Source organism: Sapajus apella, unplaced genomic scaffold (genome assembly GCF_009761245.1).
Source record: "Sapajus apella isolate SASKATOON/1434 unplaced genomic scaffold, GSC_monkey_1.0 scaffold98, whole genome shotgun sequence".
NCBI classification, from domain to species: domain Eukaryota; kingdom Metazoa; phylum Chordata; class Mammalia; order Primates; family Cebidae; genus Sapajus; species Sapajus apella.
The window spans coordinates 56,351-70,788 of record NW_022437038.1 but is presented as its reverse complement, the minus strand read 5'-3'; the positions used below and the strand labels follow the sequence as shown (position 1 = coordinate 70,788).

General features: G+C 37.7%; 2 protein-coding genes across 7 annotated transcripts in view; one reads left to right on the top strand and one right to left on the bottom strand.

The window, feature by feature from the left end:
• FAM133A (family with sequence similarity 133 member A) overlaps window positions 1-3,622 on the bottom strand; it is a 39,282-nt gene extending 35,660 nt beyond the window's left edge. The window contains exons 1-2 of one of the 5 annotated variants that reach the window (XM_032257760.1): window positions 3,234-3,622; window positions 2,756-2,829 (exon numbers count right to left, since the gene is read on the bottom strand). The gene's annotated coding sequence lies outside the window, so the exon portion shown is untranslated. The remainder of the gene's footprint in view (window positions 1-2,755; window positions 2,830-3,233) is intronic. The other 4 variants (XM_032257764.1, XM_032257759.1, XM_032257762.1 and 1 more) reach the window with 4 other exon arrangements.
• A 194-nt stretch (window positions 3,623-3,816) lies between these two features.
• Window positions 3,817-6,753, top strand: NAP1L3 (nucleosome assembly protein 1 like 3). 2 transcript variants are annotated; one of them, XM_032257758.1, is made up of 2 exons: window positions 3,817-4,985; window positions 5,070-6,753. In XM_032257758.1, exons 1-2 carry the CDS (start codon window positions 4,206-4,208, stop codon window positions 5,901-5,903), a joined length of 1,614 nt encoding a protein of 537 aa, XP_032113649.1. In that variant the 5' UTR covers window positions 3,817-4,205; the 3' UTR covers window positions 5,904-6,753. The 2 variants fall into 2 exon arrangements, with proteins under 2 accessions (XP_032113649.1, XP_032113648.1); XM_032257757.1 differs by having other exon boundaries at window positions 3,817-6,753.
• Window positions 6,754-14,438: the final 7,685 nt, after the last annotated feature.

Here is a 14,438-nt window from a genome sequence, read left to right as displayed (position 1 = left end):
ACAAAACTGTATACTTTACATGCCATTATTGTGTGTCTATTATACATCAATAACATGGTTTTTAAAAAGGAATTAACTTGTGTATTCAGATAAAACTTGTCCAAGAAGAACAGGAGAAAGAGCCATTCAAAAATAAATGAACTTGCAAAGCTTTGCTTTTTGATATCTACAACAAAAGATATGCTGCTATACTTGTCATTACAGTACATACTTTGTGTGTTTGTGTGGCAGCAGTGGGTGGTGGAAGGGATTGTGTGTATGTTCATATTAAGGGAGGTAACAACAGATATAAATGTACTATGTTCAGTCTGAGCATACTATCAGATTCTGTGTTATATATCATTTCAGGCAGAAACAGGAACATTTAGCACTCCCCCCAAAAAATATCATCTATGAATTCAAAAAAGAACATATCACTATGCAAATAATTTATATTTAACCTTACTAAGAAAAACAAGTATATGATATGATAAAACTAATACTTATATTTCACAGTAGAACAAATAGGATATTATTTTCATTTAGATACCTACTACACGACATTAAATAAACAAATTGATCCAAAAAGAGCCACAAAAATAAAAGTATGTTATAAGATACTTATGTATACATAATGAAAGTAGAGTATTGTGATTAGAAAAAGTCATCTACTTTCAACCATTTTCATTGTCTACATCTATGGAAAAAATAATTCCAAATTGAAAATCACAATTGTTGATTAATAGGTTATTTTTGTGTGATGTTTTGTAAGTTTTTTTCTATTTTTCTTCCCCATGTTCTATTCCAAACTTTTCCAGAATCAGTGTGAGTGGGTAAGTAGCAATCTGTAATCCTTGAAAAGCATCCAAAAAACCTCCCAAGCATCCATTAAAAAAAAAAAAAAAAAAGACAGCTTGAATATGAAAGTAATTGAAAGTAATTTAGTCACATTTGCCCAATATCATGAGTTATTTCCTGAAGAAATTATAGTTGCCTTAAGTAAGTCAAGGCCAAAATCATTTTACCTTTAGGATTTCACCACTGATTAATTTCTTGCTTAATTCAGTGGAAAACAAATAAAAATATGAATAGACATTTCTCAAATAAACAATAAACATATGAAAAGACAATCTTACCACTAATCTAAGAAATACAAATATATAACATTGATAAATTAATTTGTTGATTACAAATGTAAGTAGTGATTACTTCTCTGTGGTATTCTGAGTTACTTTTACTTTTAATTTATTCTTTTGATTTCAATGTACTGTCTGACTTTATCAATGAACACATAACATTTTCACAGAATATAAAATTATCTTAAAACCGACTCATTAGTTGTTTGCAGAAAAAGTCTGACCAATGAATCAGGAAAGAATTTAGAAACAGACACAAGCAATTTCTTTAATGTGATCAAAGTAGCATTTCAAGCAAGCATGAGATAGAAAGATTACTAAATAAATGGTACTAGAAAAATCAGCTAGCTAATAAAAACAAATATTTTAACAATCTGGATTCCTAACTCATGACTGACTCTAAAATACTAATTCCTGATGCTACAAAATTTAAAACATAAGAGCATACATTTTTTTTAAATCTCCATAATTTAAAATAAAAAAAGTAAGTTGCAGAACAAAATTTATGGTATAACCCCATCGATGTAAATCATTGTTTCTATAACATTTGTTTTAATTAAAATTATTCAATGAAAGAATATGCACTTAGTAAGTTTCATTCACCATTATACTACAGTCCTTTACCACATTTGCAGGGCATATGACAGGCACAAAAATATATTAGTTGAATGACAAAAAAAGAAACTTTATGCACTATTGGAATTGTAAATTGTGATAATCATTCTGCAGAGACTTTGGCAATATGAATACAATAATAATTTCATAATATGAAATGATTATCCCCAGAGCATCCATTTCTAGGAATTTATCTCAGGACCAATTTCTACAAGTGCATAGAAATATAGGTTTTAGGTATCCAGGGACACTTTTATCATAACAGGAAAATAGTATGCATTTAAGGGGAGAGATGGTATAGAAATAGCCACCCTATAACAGGAATTTGGTCAAATAAATTAAGGCAATTATTTCCATAGAATATGCATTTCTTTAAAAATGTCAATCATTTGCATGAAAATATAGTCATTAATAATTGATAAATGAACAGGTTACAAAACATAATACGGTATCACATAGATAAAGCAGTATACCTAAATAGGCAAGTATGTATATGCACAAGGAAATTTCTGGAAGGAAGTACCTCAAAACGCTAGTAATCCTTATCATTTGGTGGTTAAGATTGTGTGCTTTCACTACCACTGGAATTTTCTATATTGAGGTTTTATCTTTGCAATGTTCACAGACTTTCACAATTAGAGAGAAACAATAAAAGTAAATGCATTTGTGAAACAGAAAAGCGTTTCCTAACTTTTAAAAAACGTGACTACATGACAAAGCACAAATTCTATAAAGATTAATCTAACTTTAATACATTTCTTCATTTGATATGAATAATTTATCACATTTCATATTTTAATTTACCACTTGTATTCTATGATCAGGTTTAGATAGTTAATGCGGTTAAGTGGGTTATTTTCTGCATTAGGATGCCAAATCACCTCTGTGGATTTTCCTGTTTCCATAGAATTATCAAGATAATTATCTAAAATACATCTCTAAATGACTGTATCCTGTAAACTTTTATTCAGATGGAGATGAGTAATTTTTGTCATTCTTTAAAATGTGCTAAATATGTTCCTTACCTTTCAATGAAAAGTAAATACTCGTCTTTTTTTATTGTACCAAGGGAGTTGTTCTGTAGCAGAAAAAAAAAATCCTGTAAATAAAAATAACAAATACCCGATTTTAAACTTCATTTTGCAAAAGTTTATTCACACATTACTGGACTTGTAAATCATACTTTAATATGGTTAGAATTTTACAACATTAGAAGGAAATTGGTGGCAGATGACATCGCATACACTGACAGAAGACGCACATTCATTAGCACAAAGTCCCCCTCCCATCCCACTGTTCTTCGAATTGAAACCTGCTGCACAGAAGTATAACGCACATCATTTGCTTTTTAACAATACTACCTAACATTTAATACCTTTGTTTTATCTACAAGGTTGTTGCAAGCATTGAGAAGGGCTACGTGGCAAGTTAGCAGCAAGGTCGGGGTATAATATATGCCAGCCTAAAAAGAGAAATATAATAAAAATGGTGTAACTGACTCACGGCAACATGGGTTCGCAAACCTTGTAGATGGATATAAACCAGGCTTGCCAAACATCACAGACAGCACTTATTAAATCAGCTTCGTGGAATGCAATACGCCTGCTGTCTAGTCCCTCCCCCCTCTGCCAATAACCGACTCTTCCCTTTTTTATCCAGTGTAAAAATACATGCTCATAGAATATTTAGAGAAAATCGTTTTGTTTTTAAATCGTCTATAGTCACACTACCCAATGACGCCATTTAGACCATTTTCATTCAATTTTTTTTAAACAGGTTTTTGTCAGGAGACCCGTGACAAACTAAACGGGAAATCGGGATGGGCGGAGAGCACAAGGAAGGCACGCCTCTTCTGCCCTTGCTAGGAACTATGACTGGCATTTTTACCTCATGTCTACGTTTTCTTTCTGTTTTTTTTTAATTATAAAACTATAAATATAGACTTTTTGGGGGGTAGGGGGGACACCATCCAGTGGTCGCACCTCAGCCGACGGGCAGCGCCTGGGAAGGTGGGCGGAGCCAGGAGCAGTGGCGTTTGGCCGTTCGTTGGGCGTAGGGTTTGTCAATTAAGGTGGACCAGCAAATGAGGAGCGAACTAAAGGCACGCTGGGAACGAAATGAACGGGAGGTCGGACTGCAAGGGGAGGGGGCTCGCGATCTAAAACGAGAAGAGATCTCGGGGTCTCATACTGCGCCATTCGGCTGCGGCACACCTCGGCACTCCGTAGCTGCAGCCGGGAGAGGCCTTGCAGCTACCGCTGTCGCCCAGGCGTCCACTGCCGCTGCCACCTCAGCGCCGGCCTCTGCATCCTCAGCTCCAGCTCCGCTCTGCGCCGCTGCTGCCATCGCCGCTGCCATCGCCGCTGCCACCTCCGCAGCCCGGGCCACCGCCGCCGCCACCCAAGCATCCGTGAGTCATTTTCTGCCCATCTCTGGGCGCGCGGTCTTCGCGGTAGAGTTTTGCAGGCTTGCAAAATGGCAGAAGCAGATTTTAAAGAGGTCTCGGAACCTGTCGCCCAAAGTGTTGCCGAAGAGGAGATGGCTAGCTCGGCTAGTGATTCTGGGGAAGAATCTGACAGCAGTAGCTCTAGCAGCAGCACTAGTAGCAGCAGTAGCAGCAGCAGCAGCAGCAGTAGCAGCAGCAGCAGCAGCGACAGTAGCAGCACTAGCAGCGGCAGCGGCTTAAATAGAAAGAAGAGGGTACCTGAGCCTTCCAGAAGGGCGCGGCGGGCTCCGTGGAGAACAGATTTCGTGATTAAGCTGCCTCAGGCTGTTAGAAATCGTGTGCAGGCGCTTAGAAACATTCAAGATGAATGTGACAAGGTAGACACGATGTTCTTAAAAGCGATTCATGATCTTGAAAGAAAATATGCTGAACTCAACAAGCCTCTGTATGATAGGCGGTTTCAAATCATCAATGCAGAATACGAGCCTACAGAAGAAGAATGCGAATGGAATTCAGAGGATGAGGAGTTCAGCAGTGATGAGGAGGTGCAGGATGACACCCCTAGTGAAATGCCTCCCTTAGAGGGTGAGGAAGAAGAAAACCCTAAAGAAAACCCGGAGGTGAAGGCTGAGGAGAAGGAAGTTCCTAAAGAAATTCCTGAGGTAAAGGATGAAGAAAAGGAAGTAAAGGATGAAGAAAAGGAAGTTCCTAAAGAAATTCCTGAGGTAAAGGATGAGGAAAAGGAAGTTCCTAAAGAAATTCCTGAGGTAAAGGATGAGGAAAAGGAAGTTCCTAAAGAAATTCCTGAGGTAAAGGATGAAGAAAAGGAAGCTCCTAAAGAAATTCCTGAGGTAAAGGATGAAGGAAAGGAAGTTCCTAAAGAAATTGTTGAGGTAAAGGCTGAAGAAAATGCAGACTCTGAAGACGGTATGGAGGCAATCCCTGAAGTAAAAGAAGATCCTAAAGAAGCCCCCCAGGCAAAGGCAGAATATAAAGAACAGCCTAAAGCAACAGAGGCTAAGCCAAGGGCTGGAGTAAGAGAGGCTCAGAAAAGAGTTCCTGAGGAAAGGCTTCCGGAAAGACTAAGTCTTAAAAGAGCTAGGAGGGGAAAGCCTAAAAGAGAAGACCCTAAAGGCATTCCTGACTATTGGCTGATTGTTTTAAAGAATGTTGACAAGCTGGGGCCTATGATTCAGAAGTATGATGAGCCGATTCTGAAGTTCTTGTCGGATGTTAACCTGAAGTTCTCAAAACCTGGCCAGCCTGTAAGTTACACCTTTGAATTTCATTTTCTACCCAATCCATATTTCAGAAATGAGGTGCTGGTGAAGACATATATAATAAAGTCTAAACCAGATCACCATGATCCCTTCTTTTCTTGGGGATGGGAAATTGAAGATTGCAAAGGCTGCAAGATAGACTGGAGAAGAGGAAAAGATGTTACTGTGAAAACTATCCAGCGTCGCACAGCTGCTACTGGAGAAATCCAGCCAAGAGTGGTTCCTAATTCATCATTCTTCAATTTCTTTAGTCCTCCTGAGATTCCTGTGATTGGAAAGCTGGAACCACAAGAAGATGCTATCCTTGATGAGGACTTTGAAATTGGGCAGATTTTACATGATAATGTCATCCTGAAATCAATCTATTACTATACTGGAGAAGTCAATGAATACGGCTCCTACTATCGAGTTGGCAAAGATTACGGAAACAGGAAGTATAGAAAATAAAAAGGTCAATCTCAAAGATTTTTCAAGAATCTTAAAAATTCAAGAAGTGAAGCAGATTCATACAGTCTTGAAAAAAGTAAAACCCTAACCTGTAACCTGAATACTATTATTTCTTATAGTCATGTTTTTGTAGTTTCCTGGTAGTCTGTATTTGAAAAATTGTCCTAAAAAGTGTCTTAAGTGCCAGTTTATGCTATCTAGACTGTGGTAGTATAATATTCTTCAAAATATGTAAGCTGTTGTCAGTTATCTAAAGCATGTTAGTTTGGTGCTACAGAGTATTGACTTTTGTGATGTCCTTTGGTCGTGTTCCTGTTAGACTATAGCTGTGAAACTGTCAGAATTGTTAACTGAAACAAATATTTGCTTGAAAAAAAAAAGTTTATGAAGTACCAGTGCAAGTGTTTTATTTTTTTCTTTTTTCCAGCCCAGAAGACTAAAGTTTAAATCTGCTTGCACTAGCTGTGCCTTCATTACTTTGCTATATAAATACAGTACTTATGCTAACTAAAACAGTGTATTTTGAAGTTTGACTGCTTGAAAAAGATTAATATACATTTAAGAATATCAAGACCACATTTGATTGAATTGAGCGCTTCTGTATTTGACATATAGTGGCCTATAAATTTAATCATAATGATGTTATTGTTTACCACTGAGGTGTTAATATGATGTAGTATTTATAAAATGTTCATTCACCTTATATTGTGTAATTGTAAACTAAAGATACGATGTTTTCTTTGTATTGTGTTCTTTCACTGAAAATAATCACTTCATTTGATACTGTTTTTCATGTTCTTTTATTGCAACCTAAAATAAATAAATATTAAAGTGTGTTATGCTATAAAAATCTAACCTTTTCTTCTGACTATAAAAGAGGGTTGCTTATCATAGAAAAAAGTAGAGGATCACATGGAAAAGGACAATTTAATAAAAGATAACTATTATTAACATTCTGATGTATTTTCCACATCTTAGTTTTTCTGTTAGAGGACACTCATTCAAGGTTTTGGAGAGCAACTGGACAAAGAAGGAACAGGGCATGGAGGGAAAGGAAGGGTAAGGGAGGAGAGGGTGGGGATAGTTAAGGGAGGAGGGATAAAGGAGGGATGGGGAAGAAAGAGGTGAGAAAGGGAAAGGGAAGGAAGGTGTGTAGCAGAAGAAATAGGGGGGTGGGGGGAAAGGGGAGAGGGAACTGGAGAGAAGAGGGGAAGGAAAGCTGGAATGCCTCACTCACAAAGGCGATTTATATATAAGACAAATTATGGATGCACCCTTCACCTTGACGTGGGAGGAGGTCACACTACCTTGGCTAATTTTTTCTTACAGGTGACATCAGGCTCTCATCTCTTCACCATGCAGCTTGTCACAAAGTAATTAGATCATAAGATTTTGGTTTGTGATAAGTGGGAGCAAGTTCCCTCACACTTCAACTCAGTTTACCAGGCAGCTTTGCCCTGGATGTAAAGGGAGAGGCACAGCAAATAATAAAATGGTATCTTATCTCACATTTGTCATTTCCCAGTCCACATATGTTTTTCTTGAAGCATCACACACTGGGGTCTGTGGGGGGAGGGGGGAATAGGGGAGGGCCAGCCGGGGGTGGGGAGTTGGGGAGAGAGAGCATGGGGAGAAATGCCAGATACAGGTGATGGGGAGGAAGGCAGCACATCACACTCCCATGTGTGTACCTATGCAACAATCTTGCATGTTCTTCACATGTACCCCCAAACCTAAAATGCAATTAAAAAAATAAACCTCATAGGAAACTGTAGCCTAAGTAAGACAGGATTTTAGAATTTCTGGCTCTCTAGGCATAAAACGATCTACAATAGTCCTCCATACCCCAGCATATATAGTTTAGCACCTTGCTTTTGTCTCTGCTTAACAATAGTCCCTCCCCCGATTTCTGTAATGTAAAAACTATTACACCCGATGTCGTATTTAACCAACCACATGTGTTTGGATAGTTAGGTATTTTTTATGATTTCCACAACATCAGGAAGCAAATTGTTTTTAGCAATACCACAGTATTTTTTTTTACAGTGCCTGTTTTATTTCTGAGATTTTTGCATCCGTGAAGAACAGATACGGCAGATTTACTTATATGCCAGAACCAAATGAAGACTATAATAAATATACTGTACCTGGCTCCTGCTGCATAGGTGTTTAAATTGGATATATACTGTACTTGCCAGACATCACAGAGAGCAGGACCCTGAAAACTTCTACATGGGATGCAATAGGCTTTTTGCATCTTAGAACTCTTACCAAAGTATTTAGCACCTTCCCTTTCTGTGTTTTCCATATTAAAGGAACACATGTTATAATATAATATTTGCAAAATAGAAGCAGAAATGCAGAAGATAAATATCACTCAGAAGCACACTACACTATGATATGCCCTTTTTGTGGATTGATGTATTTTTTTCCGGTTTGTCTCTTGATAAGGTTTTATTACTGCTTTTTTTAACTTTAAATCTAGGGATGGGGTAGGGTTGCAGAGAGCCAAAGATTTATCCATCAGTGAGGATGGGATACTGGAAATGCAATTAGTCTGTAGTGTATGCTTCAACCACCTCTAAATGTTAAGGAAGGTGGGCAGATCCAGGAAATCTGGTGGGCTGGCACATGTACTGGGCTGCATGTTTGCCCATCACACTTGCTCAGGTAATGAATGATGTTAGACAGAGAAGCCCGCTGGGAGCTAAGGTAAGGGGGAAGGGGAGGTAGTGGGAAGTGCTCAATGGGTCTTCTACACCTTCCTTATGGTGTGTTCTTTCTTGCTGCTGTGACTCAAAGCTAAGGCCAGCTGCCCCCAGCCCGAGGAATAGGTCACCTCCTCCTCCAGACCGCGCCCCCACCCTCTCTTTGTCTTCCTTTGCAGTCCAGACCACCTCCTTGTTAATGAGCTCATTCCTCTCCTGAGTTGGGCTCTGAGTATCCACCTAGTCATTCTAAATCTTGGGTCTTTTTAGTTTAAGGTTGCAGACTCACATAACAAGAGACATTCCTAAGCAGAAGTGACAGAGACTACTAAAAAGGTAATGGAAGGAACCTGAGCTGAGTGAAGAAAGTGACAACACAGTCAAAGGATCCAAATGCCCCATTCTGCAGCCTGGAGTGTTCCAAGCCTGGAGGTGCTACACTATCTGGCAATGCCAGTTCATTTGCCCTTAAAAAGCTTCAGGGCGATGTGATAACATAGAAGCTGATTTTTATCAGGAATTGCCGGCTCTGGGAAAAGGTATATATCTTCACTTTATTAGATGTTTGAGTTAACGAGCACATGTATGAAAATGTGGAATTGTGCCTGCAGATTACAGAATGAAAGTCCTGAAAGTGATAAGGTTTCCAATAAGGAGGATCTGGATTCTGAGGTGACTGGTACAGCTGAGAGACAAAAGGAGGGCCAAAGATAGGAAAGGAGAAAAATGATTTAGAAAAAAACTCCATAGAGTACTGAGCATGTGCTGACTTTTTAAAGTTATATTTTATTTGAACAAAATATTTCAAAATCAAGGTGTTGAAGAAGATAGGAGCTGATGTTAAAATGAGATTTCCTTATCCCTTTCTCTTTGAATATTCAGAAAATAAGGTCTGCAAAGAATGTCACCTAGACCAAAGGAAAATAAAAAATATCCTTCTAAAAGTAAGATAATCATATTTTAAAAGGCACACTCCAACCTAAACTGGACAAATTCCCAAAGTCTATTTATTTCCTTCGGTGCTTTATTTCCTTTGGTTTTCTTGAAATGTTACAGGAAAGTGGAACCCATGAAGAAAAAAGTCAGGTTCATTCATAACTTTGTGATTGACAGAATTTAAGTTACATGCTTTTCTAGATCAGAAATGAGATTTACATTAAACAGAAGAGTCTGTTGGATCCTAGCGTGACAGCAAAACTGAAAGGCTGACAGATCTTGACTCAACTATAAAATGGAAAAGCTGAGTTCTCAAGAACTGGAAAACGCTCAACATCTGAACTAAGAAAACAACATGATTTGAAGAAGCAGAGTGTATAACCTGCAGTATAATATTTCAGCACAATTATGCATTACCTAAAATTTTACATTTTGTGTTTTTTGTAGAGTATATTTTTAAAATGTCAAAAGGGAAGTGCTTTAGTATTAAAAGAGAGCATTTAGAAATATACCTGTCTTTGAGATGAAGAACACACCAAATTCTCTAAAGGATCTTTATTTATTGCTATGTAATTTAGTCCTTATGATGTATTTTTATCATATAGTTATTAGAGAGCAATAGTAAATATTCTCAGGCATTTTCAAAGAAGCTAATATTCACTTGAGGAAAAATACACTTGAAGAATGCATCCAAACTGACACAAGAACAGAAAATCAAACACCACATGTTCTCACTCATAGGCGGGTGTTGAACAATGAGAACACATGGACACAGGGAGGGGAGCATCACACACTGGGGTCTTTTTGGGGGAAATAGTGGAGGGACAGCAGGGGGTGGGGAGTTGGGGAGAGATAGCATGGGGAGAAATGCCAGATATAGGTGAAGGGGAGGAAGGCAGCAAATCACACTGCCATGTGTGTACCTATGCAACAATCTTGCATGTTCTTCACATGTAACCCAAAACCTAAAATGCAGTAAAATATATATATATTTTTTTTAAAAAAAAATATATATATAATCAGAAAAAAAGAAAAGAATGTATCCAAGTGTACGTTTTACTTCAGCTCAGAAGTAGGAAGCATTTAATCATCTTGTACCAAGTGTACCTACATTATTTTGCTATAAAATAGACATTTATTATGCAATGGTACATTACAAAATTTTAGCACTTGAATAAAGTAACACAGAGCTAAGAATTTTCAGAAACCCATCAAATATAAATTTTCCTAGATTATTTATAGTTTTGAATTTTCAAGACACAAATATATAAAGGAAAAAAAATTGTAATTAAGATGTTACTTTCCGTAGTAGTGTTATTAAAAGTTGCTGTTTCCAAGTGGTTTCCTCACTCAACCTTTATTCTTCAACTGTGTTTGTTATTTTCAAATCATTATGCTTAATCACCTAAGTTTGAAGATGATTAGGCATATTTTATTTGCACTGTGTTTCACCAAAAGTTCTATTTTTGTATTATTATATCTTCTGATTATAAAATGTGTCCAGTATAGAAAATTTGGAATATATATTGAAAAGTACAAAATAATTTGAAACTATTTGAAATTTATTTGAAATTTGACACTTTATATGAAAACATTTCTATGTATATGTCTTTAAACATAATTACTATTTTATACCTTTTGTTTTTCATTTATTATATTTTGAAGTACTTTCTATAACAGTGTAAATCTTCACTCTTTTTAGTTTGATTTATAATTGATGTGTAATAATTGTATTTTTTTATATATGTATATTCATTTTTTATTATACTTTAAGTTCTGGGATACACTTGCAGAACATGCAGGTTTGTTACATAGGTATACATGTGCCATGGTGGTTGGCTGCACCCATCAACCCATCATCTACATTAGGTATTTCTCCTATTGCTATCCCTCCCCTATACCCCCACCCCCTGACATGCCCTGGTATGTGACGTTCCCCTCCTTGTGTCCATGTGTTCTCATTGTTCCACTTCCACTTATGAGTGAGAACATGTGGTGTTTCATTTACTGTTCCTGTATTAGTTTGCTGAGAATGCTGGTTTCCAGCTTCATCCAGTCCCTGCAAAGGACATGAACTCATCCGTTTTATGGCTGCCTAGTACTCCATGGTGTTTATGTGCCACATTTTCTTTATCTAATCTATCATTGATGAGCATTTGGGTTGGTTCCAAGTCTTTGCTATTGTGAACAATGCTGCAATAAACATACATGTGCATGAGTCTTTATAGTAGAAATGATTTAGAATCCTTTGGGTATATACCCAGTAATGGGATTGCTGGGTCAAATGGTGTTTCTGGTTCTAGATCCTTGAGGAATCGCCACACTGTCTTCCACAATGGTTGAACTAATTTACACTCCCACCAACAATGTAAAAGTGTTCCCATTTTTTGCATTCTCTACAGCACCTGTTGTTTCCTGACTTTTTAATGATCACTATTCTAATTGGTGTGAGATGGTATCTCATTGTGGTTTTGATTTGCATTTCACTAATGACTAGTGATGATAAGCTTTTTTTCATATGTTTGTTGGCCACATAAATGTCTTCTTTTGAGAAGTGTCTGTTCATATACTTTGCCCACTTTTTGATGGAGTTGTTTCTTTTTTTCTTGTAAATTTGTTTAAGTTTCTTGTAGATTCTGGATATTAGCCTTTTGTCAGATAGATAGATTGCAAAATTTTTTCTCCCATTCTATAGATGGCCTGTTCACTCTGATGATTGTTTCTTTTGCTGTACAGAAACTCTTTTATTTATTTATTGTCAATTTTGGCTATTGCTGCCATTGCTTTTGGTGTTTTAGTCATGTAGTCTTTGCCCATGCCTATGTCCTGAAGGGTATTGCCTAGGATTTTTTCCATGGTTTTTATGGTTTTAGGTCTTACATTTAAGTATTTAATCCATCTTTAGTTAATTTTTTTATTTTTTATTTTTATAATTTATTTATTTTACTTTAGGTGCATACTATATCTAGCATTTCTCCCCATGTTATCCCTCCCCACCCTCCCCTCCCTCCCCACCTCCCACTGTCTCTCTTCTACCCCCCCCAACTGTCCCGTGTGTGTGATGCTCCTCTCCCTGAGTCCACGTGTTCTCGTTGTTCAACACCCACCTATGAGTGAGAACATACAGTGCTTGGCTTTCTGTTCTTGGGTCAGTTTGCTGTGAATGATGGTTTCCAGGTTCATCCAAGTCCCCACAAAGGACACGAACTCATCGTTTTTTATGGCTGCATAGTATTCCATGGTATATGTGCCACATTTTCTTTGTCCAGTTAATATTTGTATTAACACTACTAAAGTTGCTTATTAGCTTAAGAAGATTTTGGGCTGAGACAATGGGGTTTTCTAAATATACAACCATGTCATCTGCAAACAGAGATAATTTGACTTTCTCTCTTCCTATTTGAATGTGTTAAACAGCCTAAATGACCTTATAAAATACATTATACAATGTATACATGCTTTGAAACATCACACTGCACCCATAAATATGCACAATTGCTGCCCGATCGAAGATGGCTGAAAAGGAACAGCTCCGGTCTGAAGCTCCCAGATATCAACACAGAAGGCAGGTGATTTCTGCATTTCCAACTGAGGTATCTGGCTTATCTCATTTGGACTGGTTAGACAGTGGGCGCAACCCACAAAAGGGAGCAGAAGCAGGGTGGGGCATTGCCTCACCTGGGAATTGCAAGGGGTTGGGGAACTCCCTCCCCTTGCCAAAGGAAGCTATGAGGGACTGTGTAGTGAGGAACAGTGCATTTCAGCCCAGATACTACAATTTTCCCACAGTCTTCACAGCCTGCAGACCAGGAGATTCTCTCCGGTGCCTATGCCACCAGGGTCCTGTGTTTCAAGCACAAAACTGGGCAGCCATTTGGGCAGACACTGAGCTAGCTGCATGAGCTTTTTCTTCATACCCCAGTGGTGCCTGGAACCCCTGCAGGACAGGACCATTCATTCCTCTGGAAAGGGGGCTGAAGCCCCCTGGGAGATCCACTGTTCTCTTCAGAGCATCTTTTTCTGTGTGACTAGTAATGTTAAGCACCAGATTAAGAAAAAATGTTGCAGATGTTACAAACATTATTTTTTCAATTGTTTTTGTATTTTTCCCTACAGAAGTTTTAATAAGACATGTTTATCTTTTTTCCCATTAGGGAATTGGGGTATTTTTGTTAGAAAAATCTTTCTGCACCAAGACCATTTTTTAAAGTTACTTTTGTTTCTTCCAATACTCTTATAGTTTTATTTAAAGCTAAATCTTTCTTGAATAATTTTGATGTAAAGATCAAGACAGCTACACCACATTTTTTCTCTCAACACAACCAGTTTTTTCAATACCATTTATTAAATATTGAATATCCAATAAAATTGATTGCTGATTTTATTATCTAATTTATTATTTTATGTGTTTGGGCCTATTTTTGGACTCCTGTTTAGAAGTGTTATTCTTGGGCCAGGCACGGTGGCTCACACCTGTAATCCCAGCACTTTGGGAGGCTGAGGCGGGTGGATCACAAGGTCAAGAGATCGAGACCATCCTGGTCAACATGGTGAAACCCCGTCTCTACTAAAAATACAGAAAATTGGCTGGGCATGGTGGCGCGTGCCTGTGATCCCAGCTGCTCAGGAGGCTGAGGCAGGAGAATTGCCTGAGCCCAGGAGGCAGAGGCTGCGGTGAGCCGAGATTGCGCCATTGCACTCCAGCCTGGGTAATGAAAGCGAAACTCCATCCCCCCCCCCAAAAAAAAGGAAGTGTTATTCTTGTGGCAGTATAAATCTTTTTAAACATAAATTTTTCATATACATTTTAATATCTAGTAATAATAGGTTTTTTATAAAACTAGTTTTTAAGATTTTCTTGGATATTTTCACGCATTTTTTTCCCAAAGGA

Coding starts and splice junctions, on each gene's coding strand:
- NAP1L3 (XM_032257757.1), top strand. CDS start 4,206: ATGGCAGAAGCAGATTTTAAAGAGGTCTCGGAACCTGTCGCCCAAAGT.